Source organism: Chelonia mydas, chromosome 19, assembly GCF_015237465.2.
Source record: "Chelonia mydas isolate rCheMyd1 chromosome 19, rCheMyd1.pri.v2, whole genome shotgun sequence".
NCBI classification, from domain to species: domain Eukaryota; kingdom Metazoa; phylum Chordata; order Testudines; family Cheloniidae; genus Chelonia; species Chelonia mydas.
Genome location: NC_051259.2, coordinates 6398687 through 6419167, shown reverse-complemented (window position 1 = coordinate 6419167; position 20481 = coordinate 6398687). Strand labels below are relative to the sequence as shown.

The following is a 20481-nucleotide window of genomic DNA, read 5'->3' as shown; positions in this document are numbered from 1 at the left end:
AGATAGCACTGAAATTGAAGACCTTTGTTTATTCACTAACTAGGTTTCAAGAACACAGCTGCAGTATTTAAATTTTGCCAGTGACTTCAGACTTTATTAGAAGAGAGACACTTCAGGATGAGATTTAATTTAGTTTCTATGCTCAGAGCTTTGACTGACTAGAATGTCAGACCCTTTATACATTATCCTATCTAGTAATCTGCTCATGTAATCCAAACCAAACTATGAATGATGATAGGACACCTAAATTTCAGTTATGACTGTGTAGATATCCTTAGACTAATTGAACAGAATTTTAGAGTACAAACTGCAAATTCTGTACAGTAAATATTGCTGAGAAAGTCACTCAAACATAAAGCCAAACTGGGGCACCGCTCAAAGAGGGCAGCGTTAAGGGTGTGTCACAGGCGTAGTGTGTACCTTAACTCTTCACTTCCTGGCTTTCAGAAATTTAGCCACTCTCCTCATTCTGGAAGGGTACAAGTCACACACGGCAACCTTAACTCAGCAGAGCCCCCTGGCTCAATTGACCCCAAATTTGGACCACTCATACTACCCTGCAGCCATGAGGCCCAGCAAATGTCAAGATAATCTGAGGTTTCAGAGTAGCAGCCGTGTTAGTCTGTAGCCGCAAAAAAGAAAAGGAGTACTTGTGGCACCTTAGAGACTAACAAATTTATCTGAGCATAAATAAAGCATAAAGCTTATGCTCAAATAAATTTGTTAGTCTCAAAGGTGCCACAAGTACTCCTTTTCTTTTTGAAGATAATCTGAGTGAAACATGAGGATTTTAGAGCACTTAGAGTAGTTAAGCTTTAAACAGAAAGAAAAGTTCAATCCATAGCAGAGCTGGCACTTTGCTGTAATACACGGAAAGATACTTGTAAATGTAATGAAATATTTAGTATAAATCCTCAGTACACCACTCAGCAATTAAAGAGTTACCTGTGGTGAGAACACCATTCTCTGTGCAAGAATTAGCAAATCTGTACTGCACCCAGAAGGTTTCACTTCATTAATACAACTCTGAGAGATATTTCCTCTGCTGTTTGAGAACACCAGTTGGTTGAAGGGCACGTTACTGGAAGTATTGTTATAGGCTAAGATATTATAAGACTCATCTTTAAACATTGTTTTCAGGAAAACACGACTGTTTTAAAAAAGACCACTTAATTACCTTGGGAATACTACACATCTAATTTATCAAAACCAAGAGGTATACCAGTGGCACCAAGACACAAATTCAGAACTGAGCCACATCAAATCACTTGTACAACGAAGATGACAGCTTTAAATCACAGTTTCCTAGTTTTACATGAGGAGTTGAAAGGAGTGATGTATCTACTATATTAATACTGGCAATGCCATATTAGAACTGCTTTCTAATAATGCAGTTCATAAAGAATTGCATTAGTATCAAACATACTTTTAAATTAAACAGATGTAACAAGAGGCTAAATTCTACTCTTCTTGTCTAAAATAAATATAACATCCTTTGTGTGTTAGTTTACACGGCCTCTCCACCTTGTTACGCAGAGGAAGACGTTGTTTTAAAAATTAGAACAAGTTAAAACGCTAACAACTGTGTTTCAACACAGCCCTGTCTACTTGATACAGATACTGAATGTGACTACAGCACAGCTGCGCTGTAGTGATATGGAGAAATCCGAGCCACCAGGCGATTGGACAGTGATGATCAGGGGAAAGAAAGAGAGTGCTAGCCTAGTCACAGAACAAAGACTGCCATGCCATTTCCATTTAGTTTCATCAGAGGCATAAAACAAGCTCTAACACAGATTTTCACAGTGGTGAATGAAAAACCCCCACAATCCCACGTTTCAAAGGAATCGGAATAGAGACTACGTAAAAAAACCAGTTTACTACCATTCTCTTTAGTCTCCTCTCCCCCAAGGATGAAAAGGGCCAAGATAAATCACACTTTCTTAAAGAAGAAAGTTCTAGGTTTGTGTTTAATCCCCGAATTAACCATTGGGGCTGGATGCCATTTAAACAATTATAGACGAGTGTATCTTAAAACTACCAATCCGTCCAAAGTACATCATGGCAGGAGCAAGCTGAACGATTAAACTGCCCCCCCGCTCCCCCCTGGCGATTTAACTTCCCCATTCACTGCTTAAACCCTGCAGACGAGACAGTTTACGCAGCAAACTGTAACAAGCCCAGGGCAAAAAGGCGACCGTCCCCCTCCCCAGCTCAGCCTCTCCCAAAAACCTCCCCAGACCCTGGCCTCTGCCCCACCTCCCGGCACGGAGACCAATCGGTTGCGAGGAGGAGAAGGGCCCGAAGGGAGGGAAGCGTCTGGCAGGACAGCCTCATGGCAGCCAGCCCCGGGCTCCCCTACTCCAGGGGGATCCGAGGGGCCCCCTTCCGAGGAGCGGGGCACTCGGGCACCTCCCCTGCTCGGGGCGCAGCCGGGAGAGCCGCTCTGAGCGTCGAACAAAGACGCCCCGGCCCTTGTCCTGCAGCCGCCCCGCCGCCGATCGCGGCCGCGGGGAAGGGCGGGTCTCCTCGCCCGCTCCCAGCCCCGTTGCCCCATGCCAGTAGGAGCATGCGCCGCCTGGGTGACCGACGGGTGCTCCCCCCCGGCCGAGCCCCCCCCGTCCCGGCCGGCCCCCCCCCCCCATCTCGTCCTAGCCGACTCCCGATCTCTCCTGCCCGCCCCCCCCCCCCCCCGGGCCTGCTTCCCCCTCCCCGGCGCTACCTGCCGTCAGCAGCTGCATGGCGTGGGTGAAGGACGGGTCCAGGCTGTCCTTCTCGGCCATGAGCTCAGGCAGGTACTTGTTCTCGGGCTCCATCTTGACGGTGGCCCCGGGCAGGAGCGGGGTGGGCGCGGCGGCGGGGGTCTGGGAGGCGGCGGCGGTCGCGGCGGGCGGGAGGAGCGGCGGCGGCTGGGCCCCGGCCCCTCGGGCTCCCCCGCGGGGCGGCCGGCGGGGCCCCGGCGCCCCTGGCCGGGCGGCGGGGCCCGGGGCTCTGCCCAGCCGGGCGGCGGGGTCCTCGCGGCGCTGCATCCGCGGAAAGAGGGGGCGGGGGGGCGGCCGAACGAGCGGGGGGACCGAGAGGGCGAACAGGGTTGCCGCGCACCGACCGCCGGGGCTCCCAAGACAGGAAGTGAAGAGCCGGAAACACCACCTCCCCCGCCGCCGCCGCCGCCAACAGCCCCTGGCCCACTGCGCCTGCGCTCCCGCCGCCCGCTCCCGTGCGGCGTGGACGTTCGCACACCGCCCCCGTCACAGACGGCTCAAGCCCCAAGCATGCGCTGCCGCCTCCGTCGAGAACAAAGCGCCGACGGGCACCGATGCGCATGCCCAACCGTCGCCCGCGGCTGGCCGTGCGCACGCGCAACCTTCAGCCCGCGAAGACCCGCGCGCGAGACTCTCGTTGCGCACGCGTCGCGCTGAGCGGCGCCTTATTAAGTCACAAGCGCCGCCGAAAACTGAGTGCCTCGGGAACTCAGTGCGCCTGTGCAGCACGCTGACGCTCAGGCGAGGTACATTGCGCATGCGCCACCAACGCCTTGAGTCGAGAACAAAGCGTCGGCTGCACCTACGGGGCGCATGCGTATTGTCGTCTCTCTCCGTCTTCCCCGGTCGAAAACTCAGGGTGTAGCGTAGTGGCCTCAGTGCGCATGTGCGCTTGCCTTTGCCTTCCCCCCGCCCTGGGGCGTGTGCTCTCGAGTCGCTGCGGGGCCTCCGAACATGGTGCAGTGCGCATGTCTCGCGTCGTGGGGCTGGTGGCTGCACGTGGTCGGGAGCGGGGGAGCCCGGGCCGGGCGGGGCTGCGGACGCCGTCCCGGAGACACTGCTGGAGCGCCGGCGTCTGGGATGGGGAGGAGGGGAGTGGCCTAGACCCGGGGCACAGGGGTTGCGGGTATGGGGGTGTTGTGGGGATACTGGGGTTGGAGGTGTTGGGGCACAGGAATTGCCGCTATGGGGATACTGGGGTTGTGGGGATACTGGGGTTGGGGGTTTTGGGGCACAGGGATTGCTGGTATGGGGATACTGGGGTTGCAGGTATGGGGGGGTTATGGGGATACTGGGGTTGGGGATGTTGGGGCACAGGGATTGCTGCTATGGGGATACTGGGGTTGCGGGTATGTGGGTGTTGTGGGGATATTGGGGTTGTGGGTATGGGGTGTTGTGGGGATACTGGGGTTGGAGGTGTTGGGGCACAGGAATTGCCGCTGTGGGGATACTGGGGTTGTGGGGATACTGGGGTTGGGGGTTTTGGGGCACAGGGATTGCCGCTATGGGGATACTGGGGTTGCGGGTATGGGGGTGTTGTGGGGATATTGGGGTTGCGGGTATGGGGGTGTTGTGGGGATACTGCGGTTGGGGGTGTTGGGGCACAGGGATTGCTGGTATGGGGATACTGGGGTTGCAGGTATGGGGGGGTTGTGGGGATACTGGGGTTGGGGGTTTTGGGGCACAGGGATTGCCGCTATGGGGATACTGGGGTTGCGGGTATGTGGGTGTTGTGGGGATATTGGGGTTGTGGGTATGGTGGGATTGTGGGGATACTGGGGTTGGGGATGTTGGGGCACAGGGATTGCCGGTATGGGGATACTGGGGTTGCGGGTATGGGGGTGTGGTGGGGATACTGGGGTTGGGGCACAGGGATTGCTGGTATGGGGATACTGGGGTTGAGGGAGTTATGGGGATACTGGGGTTGTGGGTATGGGGGTGTTGTGGGGATACTGGGGTTGGGGATGTTGGGGCACAGGGATTGCTGGTATGGGGATACTGGGGTTGAGGGAGTTATGGGGATACTGGGGTTGTGGGTATGGGGGTGTTGTGGGGATACTGGGGTTGGGGATGTTGGGGCACAGGGATTGCTGGTATGGGGATACTGGGGTTGCAGGTATGGGGGGGTTATGGGGATACTGGGGTTGGGGGGGTTGGGGCACAGGGATTGCCGGTATGGGGGTGTTATGGGGACATGGGTTGCAGGTATGGCGGGGTGTTCTGTGGAGTTTGGGATTGTGGGAGGTGTTATGGGGACACAGGGAGCAGAGTGTAGGATGGGACAGGAGTGTGAAGGTTAGACCACACACACACAGGCTATGACATTTACTGCAAACCAACCAAAGAAAAGAAAACCACAGCCGGAGGGCTGGTGATCTAGTCCTGAACTCGTGCTGTCCTGCCTGAGCACTAGCAACATGTGTTGAGCCAGATGTTGCCTTCTAGGGGCACTATGGTAGGTACAAACATGACCCCTTGGCACTCTTGCTGGAAGGAACTGCAGTGCCTTGTGTTCTCACAGATGCCAGGTGGTAGAGTAATGTAGTTTTGGAAGCAGATCTAAGATCCCTGGAAGGGAGGAAATTAGAGGTTGATCCAGTTCCAATAGGGTCCAGCTACAAAGGTTTTGCAGAGCACCACAGTGAGCTGTTGGAGATGAGCTGATTTTGAATGCAAGGGAGGAAGAAGAGATACTACAGGAAGCAGCTGAATCTGTTGGGAGTTTATAAATCCCACACATAAGGTGGTGGTGACGGGAGGCCCGAGGCTGAGCTAATGCGGAAGGAACTCTCCCTGCAGATTCTCATGAAATCCAGTAACGTTGCTGACGTTGACAGCTTGAGTCTGGAGTGACTTAGGAACATCAGTACCAACCTCAGGAGACGAAGCAGGGCACGCACCCCATATTGCTGATGCTTAGAAATCTTTGCCCCTCAAGAGTCCAAGCAGCATAGCTAGATACAGTTCCTTCTTCCCCCACCTGAGTTCAAGCTGATGGGATGAGTCTACCTGCACATCTCCTCTTCCTGGGTGTGGGAGGAGCAATCAGCCAAGTTTTTTTTCCTCTGGTGTTCCACAGTGGCTTGTCTGGTGCACATGGGTCTTCTCTTGGGCAGGAGATGACACCTCTTGTGGAAAACTATTATTTCACATTTGGTAATGCTTCTCTCCTGACTGGGAGTTTACAGTTTCAGAGCAAACACGTAAATACTAACTTATAACACAGGCTATAGAGTGAGATTAATGCACCCAGCAACTCACAAGCATTTCATAAAGACCAAACACATTTCTATAAATCTGATACCTATTTTAACAATACTAACATGCAGGTGAACCAGACTGGTTTCCAGCGATGCATTTGTCAGTGTTCAGTTGAGACCTCAGGGCCTTGGCATGAGCTGGCACCTGGTCTGCCAGCGTCACAGTTACACCGAGTGATTTTTCAGAAAGAAAACTTTGCGGGTCACTGGTTGTAGGGATCTCTGCCAGTGCTGCTGGGGAAGGCAGCGTTCCTTTACTGGTTGACAGGATCCCGTTCCTGGAAGCTACAGACCTTCAAGCCATTGTGAGCAGTGATTGTCCTGTGATTAATGGATTGGCTGGTTCATAGTCCAGCAACGCAGTGCAAGAGTGGAATAGACCAACAGTTCATAAAAGCTGTGGCTACTCTAGAAAATCCTGCCGTGCTTGATAGTGAGTGTCTGTCACTCAGGAGGCCCTAGAAGGGAAGAAACTTCTGAGGACAGAGGCTTCTCAGAGGAGCTGATGAGCGTGCTCCCTAGGAAAGGAACTCTAAGGGGGAGCTATGAGTGCCGAGACCCTGGTCCTAGTGAAAGGACCTTACCAGTCTCAGTGCAGTGAGAGCCCGCTATCTTTTCAGAGTGTCTCACCATCTGGGCTTCTTTCTCTGCTCTCACTTTCCTTCCTGATTCAGTCATGCTCCCCCCTTTCCATCGGTCCAGCTCAGCATCACACCCCTGGCACAGTTTTCACATGCTTCACCCTGCAACCTATTAACCTTCTCTTCCTTCCCGGACCACATGGTTCCTGTGCCATCCCAACTGCCACGGCACCTTCCCAGATCCTTCTGGTCCAAACGTTCCATCCCCGCTCCTGCGAACGGGCCGCCACTGCCCCAGTCACTTCGCCGGCTCTGTCAATAGCAAGACACAAGATTAGACGCTCTGCCCATGCACGCTGGCTCTGCTGTCCAGAATCAGCCCCTCTGCTCCAAAGATTCTTCCGTCGACCTAGCTGCCGCCTCTCGGAGGGCTGGGTTACCTTCCCTGATGGGAAAACCCCTTCCGTCAATATAGGAATTATCTACACTACGGTGCTACAGCGGCATAGCTGCAGTGCCATAGTGGTGCTTCCGTAGCGTAGAAATACCCTCAGACAGCCTGAGCCTGTCTGCCTGTGTATGGCCGTTTTCAAAATAAGGGCCCTGGTTCATTTCTGCCTCTCTACGATTCTCTTTCCAGGCTAGATTCTCCTGTCCACTACAAAGTCTAGGGGTGGCCGGTGGAGAATTCTTCTGTTCTGGCATAAGTGCATCAGGGGTTTTCTAGGGCTAGGTCAGGGAGGGAGATAGCACAGCAGAGCTCCACATATGCCTAAATCAGGGATTGGCGACCTTTGGCACGTGGCCCGTCAGGGAAAGCTGCTGGCAGGCCGGGGCAGTTTGTTTACCTGCAGCATCTGCAGGTTCGGCCGATCGCAGCTCCCACTGGCTGCGGTTCACCGTTCTAGGCCAATGGGGGCTGCAGGAAGCGGCGTGGGCCAAGGGATGTGCTGGCCGCTGCTTCCCGCAGCCCCCATTGGCCTGAAACAGCGAACCGCAGCCAGTGGGGGCTGCGATCCGCTGAACCTGAACTGCAGACGCTGTCGTGGCCTGCCAGCGGATTTCTCTGATGGGCCATGTGCCAAAGGTTGCTGATCCCTGGCCTAAATCCTCTACTGGCAAAAGGCCTTGCACCAGGGCTGGGCTGTTTCAGATTAGGGAGCCACAACCAACTTCTGGGCGGTTCCCTCCCCCCACTGCTTGTAAGCTTGAACACAGCTGAGAATCTGCCTCTCCCTCCCCCCCTTCCTTAGATCTTTTCCTTACAAAGCACCACAAATGAGAGATCAGTTTTGCCAAAACTCTTACTCATAAGTGCACATATCTCCAGGTCTGATCCTGCTGCCCATTACCGCAGCGCTGAGTGCAACGTCAGAAATGAAATATAAAGGTCTTAGCACGCTTCTAGCAGAATATTTCCCAGAAAATTCCTGTACAATTTAGTGCACTTGGGAACAGCTCATGCTGGTGTGTGTCCACTGACACCAGAGATGCCTTTGGCCCAGCGTGTCTGCCTGGAGCTCCATGATCGTGTCTGTATCACATCCCTGACCCCATACATCTCACACGTTACCTAGTTTCCAATTGGCTTTCCTTCCCTGCCTCTCTCTCCTCTTCATTGGGATCCTGTTGCTCCCACTACATTTTTTTTATTTTTCTTTTTTTCTGTCCAACTGCCCACTGATGGCTGCCTAACTTGACTTGATCTGAACACTCAATCTCTTCTGTTAAATCAGCATTCTACTGTTATACCAATAAAATAAAAACCAGCAGGATCTTATTAAAGGGGAAAAGGCAAAATGCCACATTTATTGTGAATACAGAAAGAATCATAGTAAGCAGTTAGTTATAGCTATAACATTCCATTCAATTTCATATTTATTCACACATTCATTCATACACACACAGGTTCTGCAAGGTTGTTATAGTTACCAGCGTTAGAGTTGCTCATGCCAAGCCACTGGCCAGGTGGCCTGGACATGAGGAGGGAGCAGGGCCTTGTCAGATGCTCATCTGATGCTCCTGGAAGTTGGTTTGCAGAATCAGACCCCAAAGTTCTCACTTTCTAGAGTCCATTTTTATAGGAGTTTCTTCCTATGCCAGTCTGTGGGAATTGCTTCATCATGCTTTTGCTGAATCAATCAGCAGATGGCACATTCCTGATGGCTCCATGCTGCCAGATGTTATCTTGTTCTTTGGTTCTCCTATCCTTGAGGCTGTTGGGTGGATCCCAGTCTGCCCTCCGGGGGTCCTCTTCAGCCGATGGACACTGGATTCTTAGGCTGGCACCTCCCTGATCGTTCAGTTATTATCCACACCAAGCATCCATCCACATACATCCTCTATCTCTATTTTAATCACAATTGTTAACAAAGCGAGATGAATACAACAAAAGGGCGGGGAGTCTCTGGGTGCTGTTTCTGTTGTTACAGAGTATTGCTTTGAGTCTCTCTGTGTGTGAGTAGTTGTTACAAAGAGTTGCTTTGAGAACAGACTCTGTCTTATGTACTAACACAATTAGCAGCTTGCAAGTTTCACACAGAGAGGGAGAGAAACAGTACCAAAAACCAACCAGACCTCTTAATTAGCAATACCCTGGAATTTAAACTATGGGGAATCAAACTCATTTGTGATTTTAATACAGAACTTCTTTAATATGATCCAACACTACGTGCATCTTGAGTAGCCAGAGACAAGAAAAGAATGTCGCTCCGTGGGTAACCCCAATCCCTGCTACACATGTTGCAGAAGGGTGGTGCTGTTGGGGCTAGTGTAAATGTGGATGGGGAGGATCAATATAGTTTCACACGTGGCTTGGCAAGAAAATCACAGCTGATGCTGTTGTGCTAGGACAGTGCTGAGAGCTGCCGTGTGGGTAGCACACAGTAGTTCCCATTAGCCATTTGCATTCGACCCATTAATTCAAGGACTTCAGAGAAAAGATGCATGTAGCTAGTTTAAAGTTTGTCGTCATTTTTACAGGTGGGAAGGTTGGCTGGTTAAGGTAGTGCTGGGACTCAGGAGATCTGGCTTCAGTTCCTAGCTCTGCAACAGACTGGGCAAGTCACTTGATCGCCTCAGTTCCCCATCTGTAAAATGTGGATAGCGCTTCCCTTCTCCCACCCTTTGTCATGTCTTTTGAGTTTGTTCTTTGGGGATGAGATGCTCTCTTATTATGTACAGCGCGGAGCACAATAGGGCCCCAATCTTAGTTGGGGCCTCTGTGTTTACTGAAATACACATGAATAATAGTTAATTGTTGGTTGTTTAACTGGCTGCAGCATCCCTCCATCCCCGAGGCAAAGCTACAGGGTGGATATTCTTTTCCTCTGGATGGAATTGGGAAGTCGATCAATTCCAGTGCTGAGTGTGTGGTCCTCCCTGCACTTCCTGCCCTCTGCCCCGTTCTACATGGGTGTAATCAGGAAGCAGAGGACTGCCTGGTGGATGTGCTGGCTTCTGGCTTCTGTGCTGTCACAATTATCCTCTGAAATTGGGATGACTGTTCTCTACAAGGCTGCCTATGTTTGGCTTCAGAGAGAAGGAAGCCTCGAGGGCTTTAGGCACTAGCTATTGCATACTTCACAAATGGATGCATGCCACAGAGACGCCCATCTGCAGCCTGGGAAGGGGCCCATGTGGAGGGTTTTCGCGCTGGATTGGAGAATAGAGGAACTCTTGTTCCAGCTTTTGTCAGTGTCATTCCTGCTGCAGCTACCCGCGTAGCTAAAAAGCAGTGGGGGTTCTAGGGGGCTCCTCTTGAGAGGGGGCCTGGAAGGGGAGTCCTGAGTCTTTCTCTCCTTTGCATCCCTCTCTTAATCTCTTCTGCTAAAAAAAGGAAGTTTTGGTTCACGGGCTCAGATCAAAAAGATCATCATCGTTCGTTATTATTACAGGTTAATATCAGCTTCTATGTCTGTAACCCCTTTGGTCTCAGACTCCCCACCCTGTGTATTGAATGCTGTGCTCTGCTGCCCTCTGGTGGTGAGTGTGGGGTATTTGAAATAGACCAGCGCCTGGTGTGCACTCTGCACACAATGGGTATGTCTACACTGCAATTAAAAACTGGTGCCTGGCCTGTGCCGGCTGACTTGGGATCCTCGGGCTAAGGGACTGTTTAATTGCAGTGTAGATGTTCGGCCTTGGGCTGGAGCCCGGGCTCTAGGACCCTGTAAGATGGGAGGTGCAGCCCAAGCCTGAACAAGTGGTTTGAGCATTGGCCTGCTAAACCCACGGTTGAGAGTTCAATCCTTGAGGGGGCCATTTAGGGATCTAGGGCAAAAATTGGGGATTGGTCCTGCTTTGAGGAGGGGGTTGGACTAGATGACCTCCTGAGGTCCCTTCCAACCCTGATAGTCTATGAGTCTATGATTCTGTGGACACCGCGATTAAACATCCCCTTAACCCAAGCCCCATGAGCCCGAGTCAGCTGGCCCGGGCCAGCTGTGGTGCCTAATTGCAGTGTAAACATACCCAAATAGGCAAAGATGAGACAACAGGAACTTTGGAGAGGAAAAATAATCCAATTTTCAGAATAGAACCAAACACATCAAAACACCAGCTCATACAGAGCATAAGCCCTCTTCAGAACTTTCCGTGTCTACAGTGCCTTCCGTCCAAGGCCTTCATAGAGTGAAATATAGCCCTGTGCAGGGGCTCGGCACAAGGTCTATACACCACTGAATCCCCCAAATTAGGACATACATGGGTCTTAAGTGATGCGGCCCTGCAACACCCTCCCATTATATAAATGTCACACCCAGACAGTATGCCTGCTTGATGTTGTGCCCAGGGCAATAATCCCACATGACACCAGGAAAGGAAAGCATGTGGCACTGTTTTACAGGAGCGTGAGTACTGGGTGGGGGGGAGGGGGCGAGGGGGGGAGAATGACCGTTTTGGTTAGTTACAGCCATGCGGCCAGGATTGAAACTCTCATCCAGGTTTCTCTTCCTTGTTCTAGATGGAGTCCAGCCAGAAGTGGAGTCAGAGCTGTAAGAAGGGGCAGGGTCCTGCTGAGCCCAAGCTCTGAGTCATCTGTATCCGGTGTTCCACCCCTTCTACAAGGAAGCAGATCAGTGTGTCATTCATACCTTTCACTTCACCTTCCCTGGAGCCACCTGGAGCCCAGCCAGATGAATCAGGCTACTCAACCTGTTCTCCCTTTTGTGTGCCTGTTGCTCACCTCTACGCATGCTCTGGGACCTTCTCCCAATTCCCTTCTCCCTCCCTGCTCTCAGCTTGTCAGGATGAAGCTTGAGAACTATTTCCATTCCCAGAATACAGAATGCATTGTTTTTGTTGGGTATTTGTCTGACATTGGGAACTGACATCATAATAAATCACCAATGGCAGTAAGGTACGTAAATGCCCCAGGTCTGGCTCCACTCATCTCACTGGAGTAGCCTCCTGTGGAAGTCCAATGAGTTACACTAGAATAACGGAGATCAGGATCTGGGGCCTGATCCAAAGCCCAGTGGAGTCAGTTGGAGTCATTGATGTCAGTGGACTTTGGATCAGGCCTCCGTCCCCCGATCTTACCCCATTACTCCAGCCATCTAAGCTTTCTCTTTGAATCAGCGCTTTGGTAAATGCCAAGGGAAGACGTGAGACTGTTTTGCTCTCCTAGAGCTATTGTTTCAGGCTGCCTATAGACTCGAGCTTGGTTACATTTGGGTCGTGTCTTCAGGGTTCCCTTTGCAACCTTAAGGGCTAGACACTTTTTTTAAAAATGAAGACTAGGATTCAGGAGCACAATTGTGCATAAGAGGTGGATTTCCTTGGCAAACTCCACAGCTGTGGGATACATGAGGGCCAGTGTTATGACCCTTTTTGCCAACCAAAATCATTTATCCCCTCTAATGTATCTCTACAGATCTGTTCATGAACTGAGAGGAGCAGCGTGACAAGTCTGTTTGCCCTCTTTTCCAATGCTCGCCACCTCCCCTAATTACTAGCTGGTGACTTCTAGCACAATCAAACTTCTCTGCTCGGTGAACAACACAACCATGCTTTTCTCCAGGGTTTATGGTCATTTGTTTTTCCTTCTTCCTGGCACAAGTTCCTCAGAGCACTGAGCACGATGTTATCTTTGGTTTCTGTCTTGCAGTTGTTTTGTGTTGGCCAAAATGTGGTTTCATGTTTTTATCACAAGATATGGAACTGACAGTCTCCTCCTGACCTGCCCTACATGTCAGGTGCAACTCTTTGACAGGTACAGATGCCTCTTAGAGCTAATTTAGAGCAGCAGGTAAAGATCAATATGAATCTGATTCAAAACAGGGCAGGCACTGCCTAGCCCGCCTGCCCTATGGAATCTCCTCTGAAATGGGATCTCAGAGAACATTATGTAGGACACCTGCTGTAAGATGGACCAGGAATGAGATAACTTGAATCAATACTGAAGGATGTAGTGTTCTAAACAGTCTAAAGTACTGGCACTAGGCCTTTAAGAATTGACTTAGTATGTAAACTGTCCATCAAGAACATAACTTCCTGTTATCTAGTAAGATCTGCCAAGATCCCTAATCACTGAACAGAATGGAATTAAATACACAACTCCTTGTATTGTAAGAAAGTGTGTGATCTCTGCTGCTTTTCATGATATGCCAAAGCATGACTCTTAAGTGTGGCCACTTCCTGGGTGGAACGTGGCTGCCGGGTAACATTGCACAGTAGCATCACCCAACAGTTTAGGACAGGAAGTAAGGAAGAGCAGCATCTCCAATTGGAACTACAACGAGGATTGAGAGAGGCAGAATGTAATTACCTAAATTGGAATTTGGCCAGGAACTTGGACCCTGTGTTTTCCGAGCCAGAGGTCCTGAACTCTCCTGCAGTCAACCTGCAGTCCTGCGCAGTGAAAGTAAGTGGGTTAGTCGATAACTGCGGAATCATTTAAATTGCCTTGCTCCTGCCTATGCTATTCGTGTGCGGTAGATAATAAACAAGGACTTTGTTCCCAGGGACTGTCATCCTGATGCCTTACTCCAGCACCACTAAACCGACATACTAAAATGCTTGCCCTTTGCCTGTTGTTCATAAGAGCCCAAATACGTCCCTAGAGCTGCCCATGAAATGCCACCTTGCTGGAGAGGCATAACTGTCTCTGAGCTATGAGGGACAAACGGGGTGGCACTCAGTCGAATGAGTTAGTGTGTGATGAATGTGATTTCATTATAGAGGAGAAGGGAGCTAGAGAACCAGAAATCTCTCTGCTGTACTCAGGTTGCAGAGGGTGGGTCGGGATTTCCTGGCCTCACTCAGTGCTTTTCCCAGGGGAGGATAGTCCCTCTCCTCCTACAAAGGCCCTTTCTCCTCTCTAAATAACCATACACCTTGTTACAAGAGCTTGATCTTTCCTGAAAATACCGTCTCCAAAAGGGCTTTCTTTCTTGCATATTGCTCAAGTCAAACACTCGCTTCCTGTACCCCCAGTTCTTGTCCTGCTTCTTGTCCTCTCCCAACAGAACAGAATCCATGGGCTGATGTTCCAGCTCTCTGTCACCACTGCCCACGGTATCATAGACGGAGGGTTAGAGTGACCTGCTTCTGGCACCTGAACCTGAAATCATTCCCCTCTCATCCGTGGCCAGTGCCAATGGCAGAGTTTCAACAGTGGCTGCTGAGTCATGACATTCTCTTCGCCCTGCTCGGTATCTGCCTTGGCATGGGCCGGGCTTATCATGTCATCCTCAGCTTTTACACTTCACCTGGGAAGGCCCCATTTTCTGCCTGTTAGTTTGTTCTCATGGGCAGGAATGCAGCAGTTCTCATCTGGCGAGTTACCTGCACTTGATGGTAAAGATTTCAAGGTTTGTGGCATCTGAGATGGAGCAATTCTTCCCAAGTGACCCACCTTTTATACTGATAACCCCACCTGCAGGGAATGCCTCACAACTGCATCCTTGGTCAGTGGCAACCTTCAACCTTGGCTACATTTTGGGGGTAAATTCCCACCCATCCTGCATCTTTTATTATTTTACATAGTGCCACAAGTATGCATGGCACTTTACAGGGGAGTAGAAAGACAAAAGTATCTGTCCCAAGGGACTACAATCTAAGGGATCAGCAGCTGGGAAGGCAGGACATCTGGGTCCTATTCTACAGTGCCAATGACTTGATACGTGGTCTCGGAGAAGTCACTTCCATCTTCTGTACAATGGGGTTGATATTTACCCGCCTTTGTGAAAAGCTTTGAGGTCTATGGGTACAAAATGCTATGCAAGTGCAAAGTATTATCACTTGCACAAGAGAAATCTCATTGTGTATGGCTGAGGGCTGCAGAATCAAGATTAAAAGATGCTTCCTGGAAATTTGTGATGCAACCAGCATCTACCTCTTGCTTTCTATGGGAAATAACATCTATGCAACGTCCAGGACTTTTTGTTCACTGCCCCCGCTCTCAATGTCTGTTTATCATTACTGCAACAAATCCATGGCCAGCTAGGAACTTCCTGGCTGTCACTACAAATTTCACAGCAAGCAGGTATTGAATTTGGTCCCTCCTGTTTCCAAAGCACAGCAGCCTAGCCCTGGAGTCTGGAGGGGAATCACCATTAGCAGTATAGGGCTTTTGATACCTAGCTGGGCAGGTGCAGGTCCACCTGGCATACCACAGTCTTCATGGTGACCTGGCCCTGACAAGCAAAGGGAAAGGAAGTGGTGAGGGGAGGGGCAGTGTGAGGAGCAGAGTAGGGCAAACCAAGATGGGGGGGGGTCCTATACCAGTGTGGGCCATACCACCACTCGTGTTGCGGTGGAATGGGGCATTCCAATTGTGATTGTGAAGTGGAAGGGGCCATCCTGACACTATCGATAGGGGGGAAGGGCACCTAGGCCAGGCCAATGAGATTGTGGGGGAAATGGGCCATTCCAATACTGATTTTATTTCTGGTGGGGGGGGGGGTCTGGACCAAACCAGTGCTGACTTGGCGTGGGGGGGGGGAAGATGAGAGACGGTAATTGGCCGGGAACGGGTTATTCCAATGTGGGATGGGTTATGCCCAGGCTACCTTTGGGAGGGACTATACCAATGCTGGTTTAAGGGGAGGGTAACCATACCATTGCCAGTTTGGGGGACATGAGCCGTACCAATGCTGATCGGGGGGTAAGACCGGCCACATCCTGCCGTTTTTTTGGGGGGGGGAAAGGCCCGTACCAAGGCTGATGGGAAGTGACTGAGTAGGTCATCCCAATGCCGGGACTGGGGGGAGGGCGGGCCGTACCACTGGCGGCTCTGGGGGGGTGGACCATACCAATGCTGACGGGGGAGTGCGCGCGGACCAGGCCATCGCGCGGCGCGGCGCGCGGGGGGGGTGTCTGGCCGAGGAGGAGCCGTTTCCCGCGGGGGAGCCGGCGGACGAGGCGGGCTCGCTCACAGTCTCCGCGGCTCCAGCCGGCCGGGCTCGTTCGTCATTCCCCCCCCTCCGCCGGCAGAGCGGCTGCCGCCGTCGCCGCGCCCCCTCCCTGCCCGGTGTGTGGGAGGCGCCGGGCCCGCTCGGACGGACACAGCCGCGCTCAATGCCCAGGGTGAGGAGCCGGGGTCGGGCCGCGGGGAGGGGGAGTCGGGGGGCTGCCCCGGGGGAGGTGGGGGGCGCTCCCAGGTGAGGCGGAGCCGGGGGGGGGCTGCCCTGGGGGAGGCGGGGGCTGCCCTGGGGGAGGAGGAGCTGGGGGGCGCCCCCAGGTGAGGCGGAGCCGGGGTGGGGGGCTGCCCTGGGGGAGGAGGAGCTGGGGGGCGCCCCCAGGTGAGGCGGAGCCGGGGTGGGGGGCTGCCCTGGGGGAGGAGGAGCTGGGGGGCGCCCCCAGGTGAGGCGGAGCCGGGGGGGGGCTGCCCTAGAGGAGGAGGAGCTGGGGGGCGCCCCCAGGTGAGGCGGAGCCGGGGGGGGGCTGCCCTGGGGGAGGAGGAGCTGGGGGGCGCCCCCAGGTGAGGCGGAGCCGGGGGGGGGTTGCCCTGGGGGAGGAGGAGCTGGGGGGCGCCCCCAGGTGAGGCGGAGCCGGGGGGGGGTTGCCCTGGGGGAGGAGGAGCTGGGGGGCGCCCCCAGGTGAGGCGGAGCCGGGGGGGGGTTGCCCTAGGGGAGGAGGAGCTGGGGGGCGCCCCCAGGTGAGGCGGAGCCGGGGGGGGCTGCCCCGGGGGAGGCGGGGGGCGCCCCCAGGTGGGGCGGAGCCGGGGGTATTGGGGGGCTGGTGTGATGAGGTGATGGGGGGCTGCCTTGGGCTGAGGATTGGGGAGGTTCTTGGGGCCGTGCTTACCCTCCCGCTGTGGGGTGGAAGGAGCCGGGCCCAGGCAGGGGAGGCGGGGGGGTAAAGGAAGGGCTCTGAGCAGTTGCTGGGGGGGGGGGGGGGCTGAGGTGCCTGGGGAGGGCGAGTTGGGGGGATGGGCCGGCGGGAGTAGGATGACGTGGGGGGCAGATGGCACAGGTGTGTCAGTGGGGGTGCGCTGGGCCAGTGTGTGCTCGGGGAGGCTGAGGGTTGCACACCCCCCATGGGCCCTGGAGGGAAGGGGAGGCTGGCCCGGGCAGAGTGGAGGCATGGGGGTGGGGGTGGGGTGGGGGGCAGATGTGGGGATTGAGGTGCTGCGAGAAGTGGTTTGTGTCTGAGGTAGGGGGTGGGAGTTGCTGAGTTGTGCTGGTGACTCCTCCCGTGGCTCGTTAGCATGATTAGTCACAAGCTGCATTTTCTCTCCGGGCTTTTTCAGTTGGGGGTGGGAAGAAGGTTGCCTTCTTCCAAAGCTCCTGTGTACATGGAAAGTGAATTGTGAACCCCCTGAATGAACAGCACAGGTTCTGACTCACAACTGCAGTAGTAGTGTTTAAAAAAACAAAACAAAGAAACCCCAACCGTGCCGTGACTCAAAGTATAGAAATGTTTGACTTCTGTAAGCCTAACTGATAGAAAGAAATTATCCATTTGATAGATTGAGAGCTTGACAAGGGGTAGGAATATAAATACCTGTGAGAATGCTATGCTGAAATGAATGTCTATGAATGTGCATTCTTTTAATGAGACATGGCTCTAGTTGCAAATCTTCTGTGTGTGTCTAACAGAAATAGAGGGTCAGCTTCATAATTCTTAATTACCTCTAATTGTAAGTGTCAGTTTTCAATTCAGAAAGTGGAATTTATGTTTTCTGTATCAGAACTGTGAACGTAATCTGTCTCTCAGTTCTTGCCTCTGTACTTTGCCCTGTTGTGGAATGTTGCATTGGTTAACTATTGTGAGGCCTCTGAGAGAGGACTTACTAAAGTACAATTCTGGAGACTCTCTGCTAGAGAGAACCAGTATTGTAGACTGTTCATATAAAGGCTTTTTTTTTTTAATTGGGTTAAAACGAGAGAGTCTGTAGGTGAGCAGAATGATTCATTAGGTACTATAAGTACTATTTAACATCAGATGATTTCTGCAAACTTTAGGGGTGGCACTTTTTGATTGCTTTTGACGGGAAGCACGTTGTCAGTTGTAAGCCATGCTAAACTAGTGAATCATCTTTCTTTGTTATGTATAAATGTATTGCCTATGATCAGATTAGTCTGGTACTTTATTCACTTGTTAAAGAGTTGAAGAAAGTGCAGAATGTCTCCATGTAAATATTACTGTTTGAACACTGAAAATGCAGCACCTTAGGGCTTGGAGATTCAGGGTTAAGGTTTCTTTTTTACACGTAGGAACCTAGGAGTTGCCATGCTAGGTAAGACCAGAGATCTGTCTAGGCAAATATATCAGGCAGCAGTCTAAGGGACCTCATAATAGACAATTTAAAATATTGTAACCATAGAGGAATTTTTTTCTTATCCCCATCAGTTAGTGGATGATTTAAGGTCTGAAGCATGACTTTTTATAAATATCCCAACTTTAATCTTTTTTAATATTCAACATCTAAGCCTATTTTTAAGCATACTAAGCTCTGGTGTCAGTATCATATCTTTTGACAATGAGCTCCATAGGATAATTGTGCTGGGTGTTTAAAAAAAGTTTCCTTTTATCAGTATTAAATTTGTTACCCCCTCAGTTTCATTGGTGTGTCTCTGTGATTTATGAGAACGTATATCAGTAGGAGTACTGGCTTTTTTGCTCTGATCATTGTTTTGTATACCTCTGTTATGTTCTCTTGTTTCTATCATTTCTACTCTAAACACCCATTCTTTTAGGTCTCACATACAGAAAATCTGGCACTGTCTTGCTCATCTCTTTGAATTTTAACAATTGCCTATTAAAAACTCATTTTTTATTTACTTATAAATTTCAGTGGAGATTGAACATGGCTCAGTAGTATGTGCACCTTGGGCCTTTAACTTTCCACTATACGTTGTCAATTTTCCAGTAGAGACGTGGTAAACTCATAGGCCTAGTCTATGCTAAAAAGTTAGGTCAACCCAGCTACGTCGCTCAGGGATGTGGAAAATCCACACCCCTGAGCGATGTGGTGAAGCTGACCTAACCCATGGGTGTAGACAGGGGAGATGGATTACCTACGCCAACAGGAGATCCCCTCCTATCAGTGTAGATAGTGTCTATGCTGAAGTGCTACAACGGTGTTTCAAGTGTAGACAAACTAAAGTGAGATGAATGTGGTACAAGAAATTGAGTTTTTCTACTCTAACTTTATTTACTAAATAATATCTTTACCCTTTTTTTGCTTTAATGCTGTGAAAACACCACTATGTTTGCTTCCGGTTTGATGGGTTAGTATTTCTGATTTGAGTTATTTGTCATTTTGAATCTTTAAAAAAAAAAAAAAAAAATGGCTTGTGTTGCCAGGGAAGTTAATTTCCTGGTTTTCCACAATATGGCACTTGATGCAAAAAAATTTCACACAATTTATTTTGGAGTGGGCTGTTAAAATGGAACACAAATCTCACTTTGATATAAGAAGACTATGTAAAATGTCATAAGGTCATTTAAATTTTTTTCTTTGCAATTTAAACACAGTTCTATATTTTGAACATAGGAGCTTTTAAGCTCATCACGCTTCATTAGGTGGGCCCATTGTTTGTTTGTTTTTTGATTATTTTGAAGTTTTCACTTTTAGAAGCCCAGATGGAGTTGCTTGGAAACTGTACTTAAACAATATTCAAATATGGCTCCTCTCTGAGCTGGTTTTAGACATGAGGATTGTTAAAAACATACACCAAATTAAAACAATATTTCCAGTTTCAGAGCTTCTTCGGCGTCTCAGCAAACAGAAACTTCTTTGGCATAAAGCACATACCCAGTAGATTATCTTTGGAAATCCAAATGGAGTATCAGCTCATTTCCCACTGTTGAACTAGGCACAGAGATGTTTTCTCTTTTTTGTGTTATAGTGCCTGTGCTGTTGGTTATATTAGTTGTTTGAGCTCACTCGAATTAGGGAAAGGCAAGTGTTTTCTCCCATCTTTACTGAAGTTTTGATGAAAGATTAGTGCCAGATTGGAAAGAGAATTGTCTTGTGAAAAACACCTGACTGCTTTTAGACAAGGAGTACCTGTGGCACCTTAGAGACTAACAAATTTATTTGAGCATAAGCTTTTGTGAGCTATAGCTCACTGCTTTTATTCTCTCTTGCTAAATTGACTCCTTAGGCTGAATATTTGATTTGTCTTTCTTATCAAACAGAAAATTGAGGTAAGCCTGCCTTGTTTTAGGGCAGAGAACAGAGTGACTTGGCTCAAGCAAAAGGAAACGAATGAGTCATCACCAGAGCTTGTCAGCAAATTGGTAGGGAACTCACAGGGGTGGGTAGTGAGGAACTGTAGAATTTCTTGACTTCTCCCCTCTCCAGGCACATGTCATTACGAACAAGCTTCCTTTAGAGATTACATTTAAGAATTGTTTCCAAGAAACTGTAGAACTGGCATTCTGTTCTCTATACAGTCACACAGCATATTTTAGAAAATAATT

The 20481-nt window shown here is 50.6% G+C and overlaps 2 protein-coding genes across 6 annotated transcripts in view; one reads left to right on the top strand and one right to left on the bottom strand.

Annotated features, from left to right (window-relative positions):
- The window catches only part of KHDRBS1 (KH RNA binding domain containing, signal transduction associated 1), a 29593-nt gene extending 26396 nt beyond the window's left edge, over positions 1 to 3197 (bottom strand). For both annotated transcript variants that reach the window (XR_005222859.2, XM_037882065.2), the window contains exon 1: positions 2723 to 3197. Coding sequence is in view for 1 of the 2 variants with exons in the window: in XM_037882065.2 (XP_037737993.1) it covers positions 2723 to 3029 (307 nt within the window). In the remaining variant the exon portion in view is untranslated. The remainder of the gene's footprint in view (positions 1 to 2722) is intronic.
- Positions 3198 to 15678: 12481 nt separating this feature from the next.
- PTP4A2 (protein tyrosine phosphatase 4A2) overlaps positions 15679 to 20481 on the top strand; it is a 30313-nt gene continuing 25510 nt past the window's right edge. Inside the window, exon 1 of one of the 4 annotated variants that reach the window (XM_043532169.1) lies at positions 15679 to 15712. The gene's annotated coding sequence lies outside the window, so the exon portion shown is untranslated. Of the gene's footprint in view, positions 15787 to 17292; positions 17538 to 20481 lie in introns of those variants that run through there. The other 3 variants (XM_043532167.1, XM_043532170.1, XM_043532168.1) reach the window with 3 other exon arrangements.